This window comes from Anoplopoma fimbria, chromosome 9, assembly GCF_027596085.1.
Source record: "Anoplopoma fimbria isolate UVic2021 breed Golden Eagle Sablefish chromosome 9, Afim_UVic_2022, whole genome shotgun sequence".
NCBI classification, from domain to species: Eukaryota; Metazoa; Chordata; class Actinopteri; order Perciformes; family Anoplopomatidae; genus Anoplopoma; species Anoplopoma fimbria.
In genome coordinates, this window is record NC_072457.1 from 27968292 (window position 1) to 27989456 (window position 21165).

Sequence of the window (21165 nt, forward strand, 5' to 3'; positions counted from 1 at the left end):
AACCTATTGTCTCAAAACTGACAGGATGGGACATGGCGACGTGTGATGTTTAACGTGGGAGGGTTAGGATGTGTTTTTGCATGATTGTTTTACTTCATCATAATCTCTATTATCACAGTTAACCATATTGGTTTACACATATCCAAACAACTGAGAAACAACTCTCACTCTGATCCTTTTTTGTCATTGCTGCTGTATGTGATTTATGGATTTCTTTGGATTTCTTTCCTAAGCTATATAATCCGCTTCACAACTTGTCCAATTTGGCCTTTGAATGCAGGGTCAAAGGTCACCACACACTCACCTGAGTCATTCCAGCACACTGAAATAAAACCTGAACAAGCGATGCACTTTTACATAAAGAAGTCTGTTTATTATATGTTATATATATCATATGCATTTTCATATAATAGTTCTAATACCAGTAAGTCAAAAATAATAATCATATTATATTTATATATATAGATATATAGAAAACTAATCCAATAATCTACTTTTTACTTGGACTTTACTTCCTTGTAAAAAACAACATGGAGAAACGGATAATCTTCTCCCCAGCTTCAGTATAGGCGCTTTAAGGGAGCAAAGAAGATAATACAAAAAAGAAAAAATTACACCTGAACATTGCATCTTATAGAACTAGAACATCTGTCAGCAGCTAGTAATGGTGACCATCTCGGTTTAAGACACAGGAAGAGGTTTTTTTTTTTTTACTTTGCTAGAACATCTTTGACAAATATGCTTTTTCTTTGTTTTTAAATCCAGTTGAAATGTCTGAAAACACTGAAGACGATGGCGATCGTGTGATCAGCTGGATTTGAGAGACAGAACATTAGATTACACCAGTCTCATTACACACTGAAGACGATTGATATCTGAAGATGAAGGAGAGGAGGGAGAGAGCGGTTAGACAGGGAGGGAAAAGTGTGGGAAAAATAAAGGTTAAGAACAGCAGGGTATAGAAAGTTTAATTTATGTGCTTCTCCGCCTATGATGTACATTTGTAAACAAAGGGTAGCAGCACAAATAGTGCAGAGTCCTCTACATGTTCTCTCACTGATCCCCAGCGTCCCTCCCTTTCTCTGGGAGCTCTCTTGGAGGTAGCCATGTCACCCTTGGAATGGAGAGATATCCACTCTAATCCATTTAGCCGCGGCAGTCCTTGTGAGATTTACCAACTGTACTAATAGCATTCCCCCCCCAAACCCCCTCTTCTCATAAACTCTGGATATGTTGAAATGAAAACATGGAGGCAGGCTGTTTCAGGGCTGTGGACGTGGAAGAAGCCATGGACCGCAGGCCACCCGGAGTCGTGGAGGATGGCGTCCCGGGGCTCTCGTGTCTATCAAGGCCAGAGACGCAGGAGGGCTGCACCACTGCGACCTCTGCTCCGCGTGAGGAGCCTAGCTGGTCAAGTCGGGGTCAAGAGGAGGCATCAAAGCTGCACAGGAATAGAAGAGCAAAAAAAAAAATGAGTTATTTTAATACATTTAATTAATACATTGAAACATTTGTGGGGCACTATTGATTGATTGACTGATTTGATAAATGAGAAACACCAATGGATAAATGCATCTGAGCTACTGCATGCTTTTCTGTTTGCAGAGTAGGCAGCAGTGTTTTGTAGCAACATGGTTTCTTGGATCGTGAGGAATCTTTGAGGGATTTGTTGAGATGTTTGATGAATATGTGCACTATTAAATTAAATTATTGTTGATCGTGAACCTATTGAGCCCAGTCTCTCTGCTTGGTAAGGCGTAATGAAATCCGGATTATACCTCTAATCTAATAGCAATTCCTCAGAAAGCATTATCTGATTTCATTGTGATTAATAGTCAACATTCAGCAATACAAATATTCTGATTTATAGAGCAGACACTTTGACTTGTCATATTAGGAATAGCACAGGTGTTGCTACTGTGATAACATTATCAATGTCTCGATCACTTCTATTCAAGTGTCGCAGTCGGCCATGACAGTATGACAGTGAGGCAGCATGCACAATAACAGGACCCTAAAACTAAATCAGCTTAATGGAATCAAGCCATCATTCATTCTATCATTTTAAACCTAATCTATTTTTAACCTAATCTAAAAAAGGCTTTTTTACCTGTTTTCTTTTGCCAAAAAAGGTACGGTTAACCTGACTCTCATACCAACAAAAAAATGGAGTTTAACCTTAAAGCCAATATTCAATTACTACAAAAGTCCATCGAGTTGTAGCGGTTGTAGTAAATGCTAATAAATTGTTAATACATGGATTTCCGTCCAGATGCACTAGAGCCAAAGGGATTTTTTCACAATCTGGCTACCCAAAACATGCCCTTGGCTCGTTCCTGAACTATAAAACGTTGGCAAATGATTTATTACCCATAAATAAAGCCATTAGTAACAACTTGTCAGATGGATAGAAATCCTTTGGAAGCAAATGGAACAAGCAGGAGTTTAAGTGAGCAAGATGTTCATCACTATAGGCTTTAGTGTTTCTTATCAGTGGCAGATCCTTTTGTTCCCGCCTGCGTCTCTCTCTTCCCCAGCAGAGAGCCCAGGGACGACCATAGGACCTGCCTACAGTCTGCATTGTTAGCACATCCTTGATGCTTTTCTCTGAACTCGCAAACCATCTACTGACATGAAGTACACTTTCTTCTATTCCTCACCTGAGTCATTGATATTTTTTTTGTATGATGTAAGAGGGAGTGGGCTGAAAAAGCACAGGCACAGAGGGAATGAAAAGGTGAAAAGACTGATGTGAAAGAAACGGAGGAGGATGCGTTCATCCACAGGTTGAAAAGGTCACATTATATGAGAGAATGACGGTGAGGATGTGTATGAATTATGCGTGTTTGTATGCGTGCATGTTCGGGCTGGAGAGGGGGTGCGACTATCCTCCAGGGAGGAGGTATGTCTTGTCTTGCAGTCATTAAATATTAACACAGCCATCTCGCCCTCCCGCTGGGGCCTGATTGAAGATGTAGGATGGCACATGGGGAGAGGATAGGGTCACCTCTAACTCTGTCGTCCCACTGTAAACCCACTGTGATTACACCTAACATAGACCAAGCATGCAAACACATTACTCAGCTGGTAGCTGGGACGCTAGGCTAACTCAAGGACTGACACTGCTATGACATGGGATCACAACAGAATATAAAAATCTGAGATATTTTGTCACAGAACGATTATCAAGAGAACAGAGTGAAACTCGTCAATTAGTCTGTACAATCCCAACGGAGCGATTTCTGATTGTCCTCACAAATACCCTCCAGCGCAACTGTTAAATGTAAATCCAGCTAAAGGAAGCCCCCTGTATGATAAAATAAGGGTAATGGGAGCTAATTACAGGATTATGGGCCCTCGTGGAAAGAGCACACAATGACCTTCATTGGCTGTTCTTCTTCTTTCAAAGACTCTAATTAACGGCAGGCGGTTTAAGAAGAAGAAACAAAGTGGCGAGGGGTTCTTACCTGTCCCATAGCTTGACATTTCTACAGTTGTTGGTGCAGCAGCCGGCTGATATCAAAGCTGTGACAAAGAGAGAAGAAGAGAGAGACGAGTTTTAAATGTGTTTGCTTTGACAAGAGAAGAGCGCCTCATTAATCTAATGATATGAAGCTGACGTCGTCTTTTTATGCTGCCAAAACAGGGGGAAATGACTCATTAATAAAAAGATGATAATGGAGTAATAACAGTTTTTGTTATTAGTGAAAAGGTCTGTAAAAGATGGAATTGGTTTTATTTTTATTGGAGTTAGATGAGGAGATTGATACCCTACTCATGTCTAAACATTAAGTCTGGAGCTATAGCCAGGAAGCGATTAGCTTAGCTTAGCAGAAAAACTGGAACCAACAAAACTACAGATTACTGTATAAACATATATAACGTGTTAGTTAGTGGGCTTTGGAGGTGCTGGGTTGCAGATGTATTTACTTTGGACCCAGCCATGCTAGCCGTTTTCCGCTTGTTTCATACTGTATGCTAAGCTAGGCTAATTGCCTCCAGGCTCTAGCTCCATATTTAATAAAGACAAGAGAGTTGTATCAGTATTCTCATCTAATTCTAAGGCTAGGAAGCAAATAAGCGTGTTTTCTTCTATTTTCACAGTGAGTTACATCTTTTTTCTTCTATAAACTCAAAGCATTTTGAGACAAAAGTAACAATCTAGATGTGCTGGTAGAATTTAGCTTTTAGAATTCACAGAAAGACATAGTCCACTCACTCGGCCCATGGCCACCACTTTATAATGTGTTGTATTGAGCAGCATTTACAACTTTTCCACATCCAGCCCTCGTCTGTATCAATCTCTGCTGCAATGGTGCAAGTGACAGCGAGCAGAGTGGCAACAACCTTCACGGAAAATGTGAATCTTAATGTACACACACACACACACACACACACACACACACACACACACACACACACACACACACACACACACACACACACACACACACACACACACACACACAAACACACATATCTAGAGGCAGTCTGATTTATCTAGACTTCTCAGTGTTTCAAAATTTAAGACTAGACGATTACGTGGAGCAATAGCTGGAGACTAATGAAGGCAGACAGCGAGAGATATGAACAAGGATTTATTTTGCATAAAGAGTGATAGATTAAACAGAAACATGCCCCTTCACACTGACAAGTGTAAGACATCGAATTAAATTGCAATAAACATTATTGTCCTTAAACACAAGGATGGCTCTGGACTCTATCTTGACTTCCCTGACCAGAAACTCCTGTGCTGCTTTTTTTATGCTTGGCAAAAAAAATGTTTCTCTCAAACCAAATGGTGTTAATGTTAAGGTGTTTTAGTACAGGACACACAGTATCTCCCCTCACACTCTGGATCTGTGAGCACTTCTGGTCAGAACTTGGTTTGGTTAAGCGGTGGAAAAATGCATTTGCTTTAAGCTGTCCAAGCTTTAAAAATAAAAACGTATCCCTCTGTACCTCCTTTGCCCTTCAAAACAATTCTTTCATCTTGCCCCCCTGCTTGATATCTCTCTCTTGCTCTCTTTCTCTCTCCACAAACCGTTTCCTCCCCATGAGCCCATAATCATGTTTTCAGCACATTTCCTCTCCTTGGCGTGCTAACATCTCTCATTAAAGATTCATAACGCTCTTGTGACCGCCGAGTTCTGAGAAACAGATTCCAGGAGCCACCTTCACTAAGTTCCCTGCCCCTTCCCTGGCTCTGTTTATTTCCATGGGGGGAGGGGGGCAAGACAGCACAAAGAGATATGAAAACTCCTTTAAAGAGTCGGGTGGGGGGATACCGCGCTGGGCTGCGGGGTATTTTCATTTGGAGGTCAGAATGTGTGGAATGGAATTGATTTCACGGCTACAGCAGAGCTCATAGAGCAGTTAGAGAGCGGTAAAAACATGATCACATGTCACTTCCTTGTGACACGCGAAGACAAATTAAGACACAGAAAGTCTATAGGAAGTGTAGCTGATAGCTGTTTAGGTGACACATTTGAAAGCAGGTCTCTGTCTGAACATGCTCTGATAGATCGATGTAAACGTAGAGTGGTCTAGCAATGACATTGTTCTTGGATTGATGCCAGAGTGCTCAAACGTGAATTTATGTGGGTTGTATCGGGTGCAAAATGAATATTAGGCCCAATTTACAATGTGATTAGTTCCAGATGTGTTCCAGATGATTTTTCATAATAAACACATGTGTGCAAGGTCTTGTCATCACCCTGCCGGATAACGGTTGGCGCCTCCCTGTTCTGGAGCTCATTACCTTGTCTGGGACGTCCAGATCAGTTTCACACATGTTTGATATTTTTGTCTTGTTATATAATTATTGGTTTCGGGCTAGTGTCTCTGTACATCACAGTAGAAACGCCTGCAATGCTTACAGTCAGGAATCAGGGTACATGACAACAAGAAATGCACAAAAAACAAGTCATTACAGAAAGACGCTGCATGAATGATTTAAACAGCCTGGGGAAACAATGCAGTTTCTTGTTCAACGTATCAAGCTAAATTAATCTTGGGTCTGTGGACTTGCCCGCTCAAGCACAAGAACAATTATCTTAAATGGATTTTCTGTCTCAAGGTACAGTTGGCAGTCACACACACAGGTCACGAGATTACAGACGGCTGTCATGTGATGGAAAGAATCCCTTTAAAGTGTACTTGATCAATGTCTAATGAAATTTGCCTTGTGATCTGTTCAAGGAGAGTTTATACATAGAGGACACATACAGAGCACTTGGACGGCGTTTGTTGATTTAGTTACAGGCCAAGGCGTTAAAAACCAAAATTGGATTAAGCGGGATGTGAGAGATGTGTAGAGGGAAGAGGGCTCTGTGTGGGTCAGAGCAAGAGTATATAGATAATGTGATTACTCAAGAATAATGTGGGGCCTAAGCTCCCCGTTAAATCACACCTCTGTACACCAGAGCTCCAGTGAACGGCTCTAAATTTCCCCACAAAGAGATGTGAGAGATTGGCTGGGGAGGAGCTGCTCCCACACTGAATAAATCACTGTTCCGGATGGGGAACCCTTTTTCCCTGCTGCCAGACACCAATTATTAACTCTATATAACTCAGAATCTTAGTTCATATAAGAGATTCAAGACTGTTTATTACAAAATCAGAGGTCTTTTGTGTCATGAAAATAGGTGAAATACTTTTCATAATAAAATCTGAATGAGTGGTGTGTCTGTTTAATTTGTCAAAAACAATTAATCACATTGTTATTGATGTCTGCATCAAGCCGGTAAACACACGAACCTGCTCTCCTCACGGCTGCCCTCTCAATCCTCTTTGATCCGTCAACCGACCCCCCTCCCTCTCCTTCTCTCAACTGATCAATGCAAGGTAATTTCACATGGCCATTCCCTCAGATCTCCTAAAAATCTGCCACATAAATTATTCAGACTGACTGAGCAGGAAAGCCTGTGGAGATGCGTGGTGGATCAGTGACCTTCCGTTTAGCTAGCAGTCAATCAGACAATCAGGGAGACAGTCAGACAGTCAGTCAGTCAGCGAGGCCGGCTGGCAGGAGAGCTACTTGTCTACTTGACGTCCCTCGGGCGGCTACAGTCAGCGCTGTTATGTGAAACTCTAGAGTACAGGGATAAGCTCTGAATGCATAATACAGAGATTTTTATGAGTGGCCAGGACACATGCACCAAGAAAACCAGAAAAATGCAGGATATTTATGGATTCAAGTCAGTGTTTGGTCAGTGTCACAGACAGGCCCAAGTCTTGTGAGGCTGGAATTCAAGTCGATACCACTTTGGTTCCGGGGGATTTCATCGCTTCGGTTGCTTCTCCTGCACTAGATTGTAACAAGATATGCCGAGTGACTACACTGGATGTCTACCTGGATAAACAAGCTGTCAGTCATTGTTGGAGAGACCCTGGCTGCTGGTCTTTGTTATTCAAATCAATAAAAAAATGGCACTAAACTCCTAAAAAATAAACTCCTTTGTGTAAAGGAATAAAAACATCAAGGTATAATTTACTAAGGCTGGCCTTTTCAAACTCAAGCAAAATAGCTACATGAGGATTCCCCAAGCTGCACAGGTCCAGTTTTGCAAAGCCTGCCCGAAATACTCAGCCCTGGAACCCACCTGTTACCTACAATTATGTTCAAGTCAAAACCAGAGCCGCCTGCACCATCAATGTAAGACTCACGCCTCAATCTTGATTAGAAACACAGGCTGTACAGCTACTCAATTTAAAACTTTATTTTTACTTGCACCATTGGAACAAGTAGAATCGTGAATTTAAATCACAAACTACGATGCTACTTACTATGCTGACATTTAATTGCTCCTTGAGCCTGAGGTTGCCGTGCAGATAGATAGTATCGTCCACAGTCCCTGGTCTAAGCTGGGTTCTCTGTTCTCCAATCACAAGCCAAAAAAAAGTCTGGTTCACTGCTGCCCTTGGTGCTAGTATAGTGAGCACATTCAGGTAGCAAGCCATTAGTGCCAGCTGATTTGGCTTCATAATAGCTTATTTAAAAGTAAAAAATACTGCACAATCATTTTCATATCTGATTCCCGCCAGAAATAAAAGTACACTGGCTCTGTCCAATCTTCAGAAGTCGAACTGAGGTTTAATCTTTGCACAAACAGAACAAGAAACAGCTGGACTCTTAGAGTGATATAATGCCTTATTGCCCATTTGGGTGTCCTTATACGCATATTTCCCCTAAATTACTCTCTGGTCATAGAGGAATAATGTTATTACTGGTTAAAAAATGCTTTAACACCTTTTTATTATTTAAGCTCACATTTATCGTCACATTAGACTCTGCAGAGTATGAAAATACAGGAATAAGAGAGGCAAAGCTGTCATGCTGGTATAATTAACGCTAAGTGTCATCTGTCTAGTGTGTAAAAACTATAATGAAGTGAGAGATGACAGCAGGAAGAAAGGCAAATAACTTGAAGCCATGGTTTCTGCAGTTCGGCTCACTGTGTGGCTGACGAGATGAGAGCAGGAAACTCAACCGAGTAGAGCTGGATAATTGGGCTAAAAGGGCTGTGTGTGTGTGTGTGTGTGTGTGTGTGTGTGTGTGTGTGTGTGTGTGTGTGTGTGTGTGTGTGTGTGTGTGTGTGTGTGTGTGTGTGTGTGTGTGTGTGTGTGTGTGTGTGTGTGTGTGGGCAGTTATTTTCTCTTTGCGATCTCAGGGACACAGACAGACATACACGCAAAGAGATAGCCTAGTCATGCAGCCACATGCAAAGTCATGCATGGAGTAACTGTAGATGTCACATTTTGAATATTACCAGGAATTATTGTGGGGTGCTAAACTTTTTAATCTGTGTTCTTAAATCAACCATTTCTGTATTTCATATTTAAACAAAAGAGACAGAAACAGAATAGCTTTAGAAAGATTTATAGAAGCCATTGCTGTCTCAAAGTCGGCGCTTACCGCTCTACAAGGGTCTGTGTCTGGAACGCATTCTGCTATGATTCTCAAAGGTAAATTAAATATTTAGGCAGACATTTGCTAGATAAACTGCTGTTGTCCTTTTGTAACATGTCACCACCCATCACTTTTTCATTGCTGTTGAATAATACAACAGGCCTGGCATACAGTAGTGTGTAGAAAATTGTGGTGTGTGTGTGTGTGTGTGTGTGCGTGTGTGTGTGGAGCTAAGATGGGTCAGGATGAGACACAATCGGTTGTTTGTGTCTGTGAAGCTGTGAAGGATGTTAGATTTCCAGAACCCAACCATTCTTTGCTGCTTCCTCTATCGCCAAGGATCTGCATGTAACGGCTTCTGTCTTCTCAACTCCCATAAGCCCTCGGACTTTGTTGACCCATGTCCTGAGGCTGAAACTTGTTTACACTCTCCCAGACTGTTTTCTCTCTCCTCTACTCTGATGAAAACAACTAATTCTTCTGTAGTTATGCATGTTAAAAGTCCCTTTGTTTTAAGATAGAAATAATGCAATGCATTGCATCAGATATAGAAAAACAATGTTGGGGCAGTTGGCTTCAAAACAATGCAATGAAATATAGAATTTAGGTAGGATTTTGTCATGGAAAGCCTGAGGGATGAGCTGACATTGACGCTGGCGTACAAGGGCCTTCAGGGTTACATTTACATTCTTCTGCTCTTATAATATCTTAAAATAAAGCATGTTTCACACTGCTCTTCTCACATTAAATAAATGGAAATAACAGCTTTAGCACTCTATTAAATATGATAAAAAGACAGCATCCCATGATTTAAAATAGAATATCAATATAACGTTTCATAGCAAAAATAAATAGTAAATTCATCAGCCAACATTTAGAGAAAATATTGCAAAAGGAAAATACCAGCCAGAAAATAACCATCTACTACATTTCAAAGCAACCCAAGAATGACTTCCCTTCCATGTTTAACCTGCAGCTAAAACTCTCACAAAAGCCCAATGAAAGGATCTAATTAAATGCACCTTTTTGCTGTAAGAGTAAAGGAAATGAGCCAGTCAGTCTGGAGCGGTGGGGGGTAATGAAATTGATTTCAATATCTCTGAGAGGAAATCTCACAGACCAAAAGACTTCTCTGGAAGAGAACTAGTAAGAGATAATGACATGAATATGGCCAATCATTTTTACGTCGGTAGGATAAGCCCATTCATCCGCAGTAATGGGAGCTGCACACGTGCCTCGCTGTCATTCCCATCAGGAGAAACATTACATCAAATGCACATAATGCACAAAATGGGCCGGAGATTCATGCCCCCAGGAAATGGATAACTACATCCTGCGTGTTGGGAAAGGGAGAGATAAAAATGCTGTCAGCTGTAGCGGTTTTGACTTGTTATGTTCCCAGTATGTTATCTCACTTTGTATCCCTGTTCTTAACAGATGGTGAGGCTGTGAAAACCATCAGCATGATGGCAGCAGCAAAGCAGCTCATCACTGCTGCTTGATCAGTGATACAAATGCACAACAGACAGAAAAGTTAGACAAGCATTAATGCAAGGCTATGCAACGTTTTGAAGAAAAACATTCTTCCTCTTACAGATTAAAAGTTGGATTGCATATGACCAGCAGCTTCTGGTTGCTACATTATTATCCCCTTTTCAGACATGAAATACATTGAACTGTTATGCAACATGAAGGAATGATGGATTATAAAAAGTATTATGCCGTTGAAGCATCATTAATGACCATCAGGAATTCATTGAATTCCCTCGTAAGTGTTCACGTCATTTAATATAATTCTGCTTCTTATTCTATTATAACTTTTACTGGTTATGAAACAGTCTCATTTAATACCGATGTCTTGATATGATCTCAATAACTAAACGAGACCATCAGCCAGAAGACTGTCTATTTCTATATAGTTATTCTTAATGCTTGTCATCTTTGCCACCGGGTCCAATTTCGGCGTAATCAGGTGAAATTCGGCAGGTTCACCAGAAACACCTTCAGCTCAGACTCCTCCATCCTTTAGAAGAGCTTTGCCTCGCTGCTACACCGGTCCACGTTATGAGTCAACAACAACTCCACCCTGCTGGAGGCCCAGACCTTATTGCTGGGCCCTCAAAATATAAAAAATGGCTTATTACAGTGTTATGTGTTTTATTAAACAGATTTTACTGATTTTCTTTGTGCATAAGATGTTTTTTATTGCACTTCTCTTAAATAAGCAAACCATGCATTAATTGACCTTGAGTCGTACAAAGGTGAGGTAATCTGAAGATAGTCACATTCATTTATCCTATTACTCTGTAAATGTTCCTTAACAACCTCACTCAGGCTGAATAAACAATATAAATAACTCATGGAATCCATGCAAAAACACCAGATCTTCCTTGTCACAAATTAAGAAGCCCTGAAAGCTGCCAAACATATGACTGCACACTTGTACATGTATCTGATGCACTCAGCTACATCCGTCCAGCTCCACTTCCCCCTGATCACTGATGCCAGCTCTCAGCGTGACACACAGCTACAGCTGAAGTAAATGCAACATTGCTAAATGTGGTTACTGCTGGTGACTTTGGGACTGGGAGGTTCCCTCAGGTGCAGTGCTGCCCTCGTACATGGCAGCTACTCAACTTCCAGTTAATTACCTGGCCTAGCAAGCTAATTTCCTCTTAGCTCAGTGGGCTGTTCCCCATTGGCATGGCGTAAGAGGACAAAGACTGCTCTCCATTCCACTGGGTTCGCGTGTCTACCGGATGACTGGGGCTACTGTGGAACATTTGTCAGATACCTCTGGGGTTTGGGCTACAGCGATGCCCGGACACGCCAAGCAGCCTCCCTCATAACTCACACAGCTACTTGGCTGTGGTGCTGCTGGTGGGGGGGGGATGTTTGGGTGCATCCTGAAGTAGCCAACTGCTCCATGTCTATATAAATACTGATCGAAGATAAATCATAACATTTACATACGTCAGAGTGCCAGAATGCTGCACATGCACACACATGTTCATCTTGATTATATCTGCAGTACATTATCATTCCCCTTGCATCCCCCTGATTTATAATTTAGCTTGCCAAAAACAATGTTTGTTCTCTAGCTGGAGAAATTTCCCACTCCATTTCCCATTGACATTACTGTTGTCATGAGGTTTTGGCTGGAATTACGAGTAAAGGGCTAAAAAAAAAAGTAGCGTACATTGTTTGCTCCAACCAGGAGAAGCGAGCTTTAAAGAGACGAAGCTGAGGGTGGCTTGATTAAAAAAGGACAATGATATGCACCAGAGGTAGATAAACAAAATGCCCAATCATGCACTCCTTGGTTAATGGCTGCACTGATGGCCTACAGGGGGAGTTTGGGATAATTGGTCTCAGGTGTAATTACAAATTCAAATGCCATGATAGCATTTAAAAGTAGTTTGTGATAGAGGTTGTGATAAAGACATCCACCTTGGGAAACGAACGTCTCCGATGGCCTAGACCCTCACTATCTCTGGAGCTTTCTTCACTGTTATAAATGATAAAACACATCAAGCAGAGAGTACCTTCACAGTTGTAAAAAGGGGAAAATACTGCCCTTCTTTGCAGAAAAATACCCTAACATAAAAGTTTTAAACAGTCTTAAGCGATAGAATCACAAGATAATGTGTCTGAACAAGTCAATCTACACATCAAGCTACTTGAACTAGTTATGAAAGAAAAAGTTTGGATGGTAGGCAGTACTGACGTGGTTATCGGGTAATAATACTAATCTATTTGAGTTACTGCAGCCTAATTCTCCCCCAAATCCTTTCATGCCAAGCAGCTGTGACAAACATTTGAGTTTCTTCATCCCTCTTAGGCTGTGAGACTTCACAATTTGTCAAGGGGGTGCTTTCCATTCTTGGCCGTGGCAGATAAAGAGGATAGAGTAGAGTCGGAGGAAGAGGAGAAGATGTGTTGCAGAGAGGAAGACAGAAAGAGAGGGGAAGAAAACAACCAGTAATACACTCAAATACTTCCTCAACCCTCTTCCCTCAGCTCAGCCTGGCAACCAGAACATCCTCCAGCCTCCTCCAGAAAGAGGGCTTTGTAATCAGAGTTTTCTCTCTGTCCAACAGCTGGTTGTTCACACTGGCAGCCAATTAGGAAGCAAGGAAAGAGAACGGCAAGAGAGAGGAGGGAGAGCGAGAGAGATAGCCTGGCTTTCGCAGTGACAGTGGAGAAGGAGAACATTATCTGAGGCCAAAGCTTCAGTGATGATTTCCTGTTTCAGACAGGCAGCAGCACTTTTAAACAACAGCCAGAGGAGCTGGATAGTCTGAAATTGATGCTACAATTATATATTAATAGAATGAGAATGAATGACTCAGTGGGATGATCTGTGCTAATTCGATTAGATAAAATAGCATAAAATGCATAAGAATGGAGGATTGTGCTGCCAGTGTCTGTCAGTTCTCATTAAGTCAAAAACAGGGTGGCCTGTTAGAGCTCAGTGCCCTGCAAATTAAGAAAACACATACAAATGGACACAAAACAAGCAAATCAAGAATCATCTTCACTCATGTGACAACACATGCTTAGCATCTGGAGCTGCAAGTGCTGCAAGAAGCTCACGACACAATGGAAACTGTTTCCAGGGAGAAAGTGAGGATGTGAACCAATTGTTGTTGCCATCAAAATCACAGTAAAATTACCTGGATCATCTGCACCATAGAGCACTTCTTTTAACCCAACTGCTTGGTCTCACTTTAGGGACCTAATATTTAAAATATTTAAGTATGCTGATATATCTCAACAACAACAAAAATGTAAGTCTATGGGAAAAATGTTTTGGTCCATGACATCACATGATGCTCCGGAGAGTTGTTATTCTATGGTTTGGCCACTATGTCAAATTAGCTACAGAGTCTGGCTCTGTTCCTGGAAGCTTGGTGGTCATGGTTTGTGGTTAATGATGTTATTGATAGTCCACTATCTTTCACTGCAATCGCATGATTCAGATTTAATAACAAGCAAAAGACAAACACTGAAATCTGCTAACGACAGTTGACTTTTCAGGAGGCGAAATGAATAGCTGGAAATTAGGCTTTTTTGCACTTCTGTGTAAAATTAAGTATACAGAATTTTGAGTGGTAACCTGTCATCATAGTAAACTGCATTTGTACCATGCAAGAACAAAAAGCATGACACATAGCAACAGTAACTAAGGGGAAGGCGTGGCTTCATGAATGGTCAATTGCAGAGTTTCACACTGTGTGTGTGTGTGTGTGTGTGTGTGTGTGTGTGTGTGTGTGTGTGTGTGTGTGTGTGTGTGTGTGTGTGTGTGTGTGTGTGTGTGTGTGTGTGTGTGTGTGTGTGTGTGTGTGTGGCATTCATTGGCATCACAAGGGCAGAGGTTCTCACACACACTGTAGTATCTTTTTTTCCCATACAACCTTTTTTTTTTCTCCTCCCGATCATCTGAGCCGCTTAAGCTAATATGCAGAACTTGTGATTGCTAAAGCAGAAAACATGATTAAGTCTCTCCTCTTTTGGAAAAAGACCCTCTGCAGTGCAGAGATCCTTAAGGCTTAGCGAACAGTCTGGGTCAGGAGACTACAGTGTTCAAGGCTGATTATCTCTCACTAGAGCGAGTCTATCACATGGGAAGACGCACATATTTGATCTGGGTCTCAGCTTAGCTGAAGGTTTCTTTGTTTATTTGTAGCTGCTGAGTCTTAACAGGCTTTAGGGGCCCATCATTTTATATGGGCAAGACTATATGTATTGCTATTTAGGAACTTTCCTTTATGCACTTGGTACACTCTGAGTTCTCTAAAACTCTCTCTTCTTTAGGTTCACGCCTTTGTTATTTTCTGGATCATGTTTTGTTCAGATGTGAGGGATTCTTTTATTCTGGCAGAAAACGGAAAATTCTGATAATTTTTCTAGTCGTTTTGGAGATCATACCACCCACAAGGCTGTTAACAGAACATAATATGTGTGATTATCTTACCAAAACATACAGAAGCAGTTTGTATTAAAAGGCCGCACAGGTCAGAGTGATGTTTTGCTTTCATTGTGGATTTTGTCAGGAATTTAAATGGCCTGAGCTTCAGTGCTGTCGAGAGGCGCGTGAACATGAGACTTTCATTTGTCTGAATAAGACTCTACAGTGACACTGGATGGGACACATCCACCCAGATCACACACACATACACACAGAAGCACACACACAAGTACGTAAAAAAATGAAATAATATTGTGCAAAGGGCTTAGAGGATAATCCAAGTGAGTGGAGTGTACTACATCGTCACAGGAATTAAATTCCCTCTTCGTCCAAATAAGGACATGGCAGTAAGGACGGGACAGTGGATGACACACACAGACACAAAGCTGCTCTCTTTACTCTTTACCTCACAACGGGCTTCCTATGCATACTCCTTCATTTCTGCAGTGGTTGTGTATTTCCTCCCATCAGCATAATTTGATTGTCTGGTTACATTTTGACACAATTAAATTAGTATCTACACCACAAAAGCATCCTCTGGCTAAGTGTTGATTGCATGTCTTGATCTAACTATTAATACTCTGTTGTGACACCTGAAGTTAGTGTCCTTGTCAGGTCAGTGGAGGCATGGCGTCCCTGTGGGGACATTCATGATAGAGATAAGCAGCCTTTCTGACAGATGATATACCAATTGGACTCTACAGCAACACACACACACACACACACACATTTCTCTTCTCACACACACACACGCTTAATGAAGTCTTTATGAACCTGGTTAAAGGCTATTCTGTGCACGCATTTCACTCTGAGCTAAGTTCACAACAGTTATGCCACAGTTGGCAAACCACCAGACATGAGGGCCGGTGAGTGCCCTGTGCACTCACAACATTTTCCAATTAAGGATTTGCGAGGCATTAATGTGCCGTGGCCTTTTGCAGACATCATATGGGTTTCAGGTTACAAGAAGATTGAAATCTCTTTCAGAGCTACAGAGTGCACACAAAGAGCTAAAATAGAAACAGATGATGATGATCCAACTCAAAGTTGTGTGTGTCTTCACAATAATCCGCTGCAATCAGTGGAGATTGCAAAATGGTTCGAGAGAGCATGTTTACGAAACAGTTATGTGTGAGGCTACAGTGGCTGTATGTAATTATTCACCTTCAGCAAGTTAGTGTTTCAATTTATTACAGTTGGGAGGACGTTTTACAAAGAAAATGGTCACGATTTAAGCAGCAGAAGTTGAGATATCCTGACTTTTAGTTCCCAGTATGGCTTACATCCCAAAAATCTCCCATAATGCAGCTCAATATCTTTGTTAGGCCATCCCTGTCTGTTCTTTCTGACAAAAAAAGTCAGTCTCCAAAATCAACGAGATGACCCTGATGACATCACAATTACATCATCAGGGCTTCAGCCTCGACAAAGCTCCTCCAGAGCCACAGATTACATTATACAACTGTTTTATATGCTAGGTAGAGCTCCCTGGGACTAGTAAACGGATCCTCATGTGTAAAACCTGCCCCTTAGAGAGTCACCTAAAGGTCATGCTAATGAGATAGAAAGATAGCACACTCATCAATTCTTTGCTTTCTAATTGTCTTTTTTATAACAAAACATATCAATCCAGATAATCATGAAGCATACATAACTCACCATTCAGTAACAATAGCATCTAATAGCACATAACTACTGACATTACTTCTTGAGAGGTATTAGAACTCCTTCCTGTACGTTTTGGATTTTTACTCCGCTCTGTGTACACTGTCTCTGTTTCTCTTGTAATATCATCCTTGTATTGCAAAGTCAGGCAGATATTTCACCTTGAGGAATTCGTCCTTAAGCTTCTGCCAGCTCTGTGCCACTCAGCACTTTTTTTTCCCCCGGACTCCAGAAATCATTATCAGCCACTGTGGGGTATTTAAACAGCAGCCAAGTTGGTACTTTGATATTCCTCCGTCTCTCTGACATCCTTAACTCTGGCTGATCTCACTGAGGTAGGCATGACTGCAGCAAAGAATTGGCGAGTAATTCGTCGTCCAAGAGGTTCATGTGCGTTGCAAACGCTACGGCACACACTGATATCTGAGCACGGTTCATTTGAGTCGAATCTGTTCGATTTAGATACAGAAATAATCTGAAACCCCTTATTTTCTCTCAACTGAGCCAACCCACATTCCTCTCGAGATGCCAAAGAAATCAATAATGCTGTAAATTTTGCTAGAGTCAGAATGAGGAAGAGTATCTCTGTTTTCTCAATCAAATAAGTGCATCGTAATCGCATATCACACAGAAATTCTCCTTTTTTATTTTTACATTGTTTTACCGAGGAAAAAAATGTCTCTTCACAGCCACATCATTGTTGTGCAGAGAGAATACAACACGTTAGCAAAACCTTGAGAAGCTTCTGTGTTAACTGTTGGTGCTCAAGTTTGTAAGTGTGTGTGTGTGTGTGTGTGTGTGTGTGTGTGTGTGTGTGTGTGTGTGTGTGTGTGTGTGTGAGAGTCTTTGTGAAACTTTAAGTGTAAAAAAATGTTGCACAATGTCATCCTCTGTATTTAAAGGGAATGTTTTAGAAGCTATTAGAAGATCAAAACACAGGATGGTCACATCACATGCAGTCACATTACAAAATGCACACACACACACACACACACACACACACACACACACACACACACACACACACACACACACACACACACACCTACCATTCATGCCATTGTAGATGCCACGATGGTGTGGCGACAGCTCGTCCCCCGCCGGCCTCCTCTGCCCGTCTCTCACAGGGCTGCCAAACTTCACGTGGTCAGGGCTCATACTGTACTGGTGCCTATGAGTTTCGGGGCTGCCCCCCTGGACCACGCAGCCTTTTTCATGGTGCTCAGAGGCCCCTAAATGTGCCTGCCTTGGCTCTGGGCTCCCGCAGCCTAAACTGCTAATGCTGCTCCTGTGGTGCCTCTGGTAGAGCTCCCCGCTGCCTCCCTGACCCAGGAAGTGCTGCCTCTGGCCCAGGAGCAGATCAGAGCTGTGGTGCTTGGGGTGCTGCTCCGGACTGCGTCGGCCCACGTTCCTCCCGTATTTTTCCGGGCTGAGGCCCCGCATGACACGACTGTGGTCAGGCACGGATATGGAGCCGCAGCGAGGGCGGCAGAGCTGGGGCAGTGTGTACGGGTACTCCAGGCTGGTACTCCGGTGGCGCCCAGCAGGGTGCTCAGGACTGGACACCTCCCTGTCTAATCCACTTAGGACTCCTATTCCACTGATGCTGCTGCACCTGGGTTTGTGCACAAGCTCGGGGCTCCCTTTTTCCCCACCGCTACCAACCCCACCCACCCCTGGAGCCAGGTGAGGCTGCTTGTGTTGAGGGTGATCGGAGCTATCGGCACTCCCTGCGCTGGAGGTGCTGCTCCCGTCCCCCACGTCCCTCATCAGGAGGCCCTGGCCGGGCACCAGCAGCAAACTACTCTGGCTGTCTATGGAGTTGCGGCACCCTACCGACCCTACACTCCCTCCCCCTGCACTTCCTCCGCTCCCACCTCCTCCACCCGCCACCCCTTTCTCCTCGTCCAGCAGCAGACAGAGCTCCTTCAGCTCTAGGTTCTCCCGGATTACCTCCTCCTGCCGGAGCTCCAGCTCCTTGAGTTTCTGGAGGTAGAGGGTCACCTCCTTGCGCATGATGCTGGCACTGTAACGTCCCAAGCGCTGCCACTCCCTGGATACACGCTTGCCTTTCTGGCGGTCATCGTCCAGGAAGCAACACAAGTCTCGCAGCTCACGGTTGTCCTCCTGCAGCTTTTGATTAATATCCTGAGAGGAAGAGAAGGAAAGTAAAAGAGGAAAAGAGAGATTTAAACTGAGTCCTAACTTAATCATTAGGAAGCTCAAATAAAATAAGACAATGCTGATCAGGGCAGAAACAGCACAAATGTGCTTTTGATTTGCTGCAAAGCAAAAGTAATTTGTCTTCTATTTATTCCAGCTGAACTCGAACTAAATCACTGCAACCATTGTCCAATTTCAATCCAATTCACTGCTCTTTTAGATATCAGTCTAACGCTGAATGCAATCATTATGAAATGAAATCCTAATCCTGTCTGTCTTCCCCACAAAAGCACTGACTCACTGTGTGCCATTCAATGTGAAGTACATAATATAGATCAGAATGCTCTGCAGGAGATGGAGACGCCACACACGGATATGAGACTGGGTTAGAGCAGTGAAATCTCACGCCCCTAACATTTTACACCCAGCAACGTTTACTCAAACACCCCTCCTTCTCCTCCAGGAGAGCTCCTTCCTTTTCCCCCTCCCTCTCACGCTCTCTCCCTTTCTTACCCTCCAGCTCTTTCCTGTGTAATTAGGCAGCTTGGATTGGGTGGGGAGGTGACGAGGTCTCCAAGAAAGGCAAATGATCCCCATGTGTTTCCTCTGAGGCTACCTCAGGCTGGGTCTCAGCTTTATCTGTAAATATTGTGGACAGTGTGCCAAAGTCCTCTTATTAGCAGTGCAGAAAATGAGGGCAGTTTAAAGGTTACTGAAAAGGAGAATGTTTGCATATACTTTCAAAGCAAATGCCACGTTGCTCTGAAGGCAAATTGTACTGCACATAGTGAATTTATGTGCAGGAGCTGTCTAGGAATGTGAGGTGTGTGTGTGTGTGTGTGTGTGTGTGTGTGTGTGTGTGTGTGTGTGTGTGTGTGTGTGTGTGTGTGTGTGTGTGTGTGTGTAGCTCAGACAGAGAGAGATCTGGACGCCAGATTTGAGCATTGGCATTTGAATAGAGGGACATTCCCTCCCTTCAGTATTATGAGGATGACTTTTTACCTATTTGGCCCATACTGAACTTATAACTGCTCTATTTTACAAGTTATAATGATATAACTTGTCATTGATTTCCCTTCGCCTGTTAATTCAACTCTTAATTCATAATCTAAAACCTTCAATTTAAAAAAAAGAAATAAAGAAAAATAGTATCCTATCTTATGTTAAGCTGCCCATAAAGCCATCAGGGTCTACATTCATCCATATCAGACTCACACACAGGCCCTCACAATGACCATCAGAGATACCATCTCTCCTCATACCATGCTTGCAGAACATCCCTCACTATGCATGTTCTCAGGTGATATCATCCTTCACCCCCTCACCTTCAGCCCCCTGATCTCGTTCAAGTGCAGCTGGAGGCTGCGATTGACCTCTCGGATGAGATTCCCGTGGTCCAGGATCACGCTCATCTTGTCGGCCTCGGACCGCCTCAGCCGCCGCACCAGGTCCTCCTTGGCCCACTTGAGCAGCTCCTCGTCGGTCAGACCAGAGATGTCCTCCGCCGGACTTTCGGTCTTCGCTATCGACAGCTGGAGCTGGGGCTGTGGCGGCGGAGTGGCTTTCTCCATGGGCTCCTCCGGCACCGACACACCGACACACACGGCCTTTCTCTTCCTCTCTCCTCCAGAGCAACAGCTGACGACGGCCGGCTGGGTGCGAGAGAGTGAGAGGAGAGTCACTGCAACATGCTCACAAGCCGGCTGTGTGCACTGAGATCAGCCTGCTTACTGTGGGAGTCATCGCACAGGTTGACTACATCCGAAAACCTGATCCCAGGCGAGGTTTAAAGTGAGGAAAAAGCTCCAGAGGACAGTCGGTGCACACCTGCACACTGAAGAGAGGAGAGTCCACTGTGCAGAGGAAACACAGAGAGGAGGAACAGATCTCTCTCTCTCTCTCTCTCTCTCTCTCCCCTCCAGGGGTTTTAAACCTCATCCCAAAAACATGCTGCTTGGTTATAGCGCCACTTAATGTTCAAAGACTCTCTAAACAAGCTGTGTGAAATGCTGAGTTCACTTCCTTTTGGGATTTACTTGAAATTGCAAGTGGGAATACCCAGGGTTTCCTGCAGGTTTCGATATCTCTCCCAACATGATGTATTTTTGAAATGTGTTGACACATGTTGCAGAAAATGTAGACCGTAGACACACAGTTGCATATATATATATTTTTTTTTTGTTGTATAGTATGTGTATTTATTGTCTGTGTAGTTGTATAGTATGTGTATTTATTGTCTGTGTAGTTGTATAGTATGTGTATTTATTGTCTGTGTAGTTGTATTGTATAGTATGTGTATTTATTGTCTGTGTAGTTGTATAGTATGTGTATTTATTGTCTGTGTAGTTGTATAGTATGTGTATTTATTGTCTGTGTAGTTGTATAGTATGTGTATTTATTGTCTGTGTAGTTGTATAGTATGTGTATTTATTGTCTGTGTAGTTGTATAGTATGT

The 21165-nt window shown here is 42.7% G+C and overlaps 1 protein-coding gene across 1 annotated transcript; it reads right to left on the reverse strand.

The window, feature by feature from the left end:
• Positions 1-425: 425 nt before the first annotated feature.
• Positions 426-20530, reverse strand: ccdc85al (coiled-coil domain containing 85A, like). Its single transcript, XM_054604748.1, has 4 exons — positions 20036-20530; positions 17597-18695; positions 3468-3525; positions 426-1441 (listed from the first exon to the last, which is right to left on the reverse strand). The coding sequence occupies exons 1-4, from the start codon at positions 20279-20281 to the stop codon at positions 1423-1425; spliced, it is 1422 nt and encodes a 473-aa protein (XP_054460723.1). The 5' UTR covers positions 20282-20530; the 3' UTR covers positions 426-1422.
• Positions 20531-21165: the final 635 nt, after the last annotated feature.

Excerpts from the sequence above, each read along its gene's own strand:
- ccdc85al (XM_054604748.1), bottom strand. The coding sequence starts at position 20,281 with ATGGAGAAAGCCACTCCGCCGCCACAGCCCCAGCTCCAGCTGTCGATA. Across the intron at positions 18,696-20,035 it reads ACGAGATCAGGGGGCTGAAG|GATATTAATCAAAAGCTGCA; the intron begins GTGAGGGGGTGA and ends TCTTCCTCTCAG. Across the intron at positions 3,526-17,596 it reads CATCTACAATGGCATGAATG|CTTTGATATCAGCCGGCTGC; the intron begins GTAGGTGTGTGT and ends TCTTTGTCACAG.